The 2,500-nt window shown below is 19.6% G+C and overlaps 2 protein-coding genes across 2 annotated transcripts in view; one reads left to right on the top strand and one right to left on the bottom strand.

The window, feature by feature from the left end:
- Positions 1–874, bottom strand: part of PADL01_1205100 (cytidine deaminase, putative) — a gene marked incomplete at both ends in the record, with an annotated part of 1,023 nt that extends 149 nt beyond the window's left edge. The window contains one exon of the mRNA XM_028682998.1: positions 1–874. This exon is cut by the window's left edge and continues 149 nt beyond it. Coding sequence (XP_028539220.1) covers positions 1–874 — 874 coding nt within the window.
- An 821-nt stretch (positions 875–1,695) lies between these two features.
- The window catches only part of PADL01_1205000 (conserved Plasmodium protein, unknown function), a gene marked incomplete at both ends in the record, with an annotated part of 843 nt that continues 38 nt past the window's right edge, over positions 1,696–2,500 (top strand). Inside the window, one exon of the mRNA XM_028682997.1 lies at positions 1,696–2,500. This exon is cut by the window's right edge and continues 38 nt beyond it. Within this exon, the coding sequence (XP_028539219.1) occupies positions 1,696–2,500 (805 nt within the window).

Below are 2,500 nucleotides of genomic sequence, written 5' to 3'. Positions count from 1 at the left end.
ACATATAACAGGGTTCATGACTTAGGAATGCATAAAAATTAGTACAAAGATATTGATCATTAGATATATTATCTAATAGAATATTATGATTATTTTGATTATTATCATTTTGAAAATTTGGTAAAAGTGTATGATCCTTATTATTTTCATTCTTCTGTTCATTTTTTAGACTATCACATTTATTTGTTTCTTTTTGAATTATTTTAATTTTTTTTTGTAAATTTGTTTTTTCTTTTTGTTTGTTTAACCATATATGTCTTAGTTTATATGACACTTGTTCTATAGCTAGCATAGATGCATGTTGAAGTGGATGATTTTTTATATTATCACCTGAGGATGCAACAATTTGATCATTATATGTTATGACACAACCATTATTACATGTACCAAATTGTTTTCCTATATTTATAGAAATATTTAAAAATTTAATATATTTATTAATTTCTTCCTTTTTTAAAATTAGAATATCTTTATCAGGTTTTCTATAATATAAAGGCCAATGGATAGACCATTCAACATATTGTTTCCTAGTAATAGGTGCATATTTAGAAACCATAATTTTCGATATTATTAAATCATTAGATTGATAATTCTTATTTTCTTGTTTTATTTTTTCTATTAATTTCTTTGATAATTCAAATGGTATATGATTACATGTACCTATTAAAATTTGAACACAATCTGAACATTTCCTACATCTCTTCAAATGATTATATTTATCATATAATTCTTTATTAATATAATCCTTCATAATAAATAAAGCGTCTTTAGCAACTTCTTTTTGTACTTCAAAATAAAACATGGGAACAAGTTCCACATTTCTTGTATGCGAGGAAGGTAATATTTCTTCTAGGTTTGTAATTTCACTATCCATTTTATTGTTCATATAATTAAATAAATTCTAAATATTTTATCTATCATACATGTTTTTTTTTTTTTTTTTCTTACAAGTATAAGTTTATTATTATATATTTTAAAATCTATATATAATAATTTGTATTATTTATATCCATTATTTTGTTTTTATTTTTTTTTTTTTTTGCTTCTTTATGAGATAAATCAATAATTTTAAACTCATTTAACACAGCATGATAAAATATATATACATATATATATTATGAACAACCATCTTACAGTTATTTCAAAAAATAGTTTAACCAGAGTAAAACTATTTATGACACATAAAAGGAGCATAGGTATAATCGACCTTCAGCTCGTAATATATAGTTCCATGTTTCAAAAAAAAAAAAAAAAAAAAAAAAAATATACATATATATGAATATATGACATGTATTTATATAAAAAGAAAAAATTTCAAAAAAAAAAATAAAAAAAAAAAATTACATAAATATAAAAATATATATATATTAAATATATATATATATATTTCCCTAATTATGTGACATTTAAATTTTTCAAAGATGAGGGGATAAAGAGAAAACAATTCTAAAAAAAGTGAGACAATATAAATATATAAATATATAAATATATATATATATATTTTTTATTTATAATTTTGTAAAATTTTGAACAGATTTTATTTTTGAGAATGCCAAAAAAAAAAAAAAAAATAAAAAAAAAAGAAAACTAATTTTATATAATTTGATGTTTAAAATAAATAACAAAAAATCACAGATATTATAAAATATACATATATGAACATATGAATATTTTATATTGAATATATATTTTATAATGTATACAATCGATTTTGTAAATGAAGAAAAATATATTCAAAGGGTAGGAGATATTTGTGGTGATTTTTATGTACCAGTATGTTTACCAGGTCGATATAAATATAATGTTGAAGATATAGAAAATATTTTACATTTATGGATGACTAAGAAACATAAAATAAAAAATGGAGAACATAAAGATTTATATTTATTTAGTTTATTATTTAAAGAAACAAAATTTTCTTTAATATTAACAAAATCAAGATATGAAAATAATATTTCATCATGGCAAATCTTATGGTTATCTTGGAAGCATGTATTTAAAAATAGTTTCCATGAAAATAATAATAATAAATATAAAAATTTATATACAAATAATATTATACAATTCCAAGCAGGATGTATATATTTATTATTCTTATTATATTTTAGTCAACATATAGAAGAAAATCATTATGCTCTTCCATTATATCTCTCACCTGATATAATGAATCTTTGTTTAGATGTTACAGAGAAATGTGAAGAAACTAATATTTTTAAAGAATTAAGATTTATATTAAATTTTATGATCGATACCAATTCTATTATTTTATGTTGTAATGATGAATTGAATGAAATATATCAAGACAGATATGGAGATCCACTTTATATTGAAAAAAATAAAATGTCTGTAGAAAATTCTATAGAAATTAATGATGTAGATACTAATAAACTATACGATAATTTAATTAAGGATATTAAATATATTTGTGAAAAATGTGATGAAAAAAAGAGAAAAAAAACTTTAAGCAACACATCTACTAATAGTCTACTTACAAAATTAG

Source organism: Plasmodium sp. gorilla clade G2, assembly GCF_900097015.1.
Source record: "Plasmodium sp. gorilla clade G2 genome assembly, chromosome: 12".
NCBI classification, from domain to species: Eukaryota; Apicomplexa; class Aconoidasida; order Haemosporida; family Plasmodiidae; genus Plasmodium; species Plasmodium adleri (nom. inval.).
This window is presented reverse-complemented; position numbering and strand designations above follow the sequence as displayed.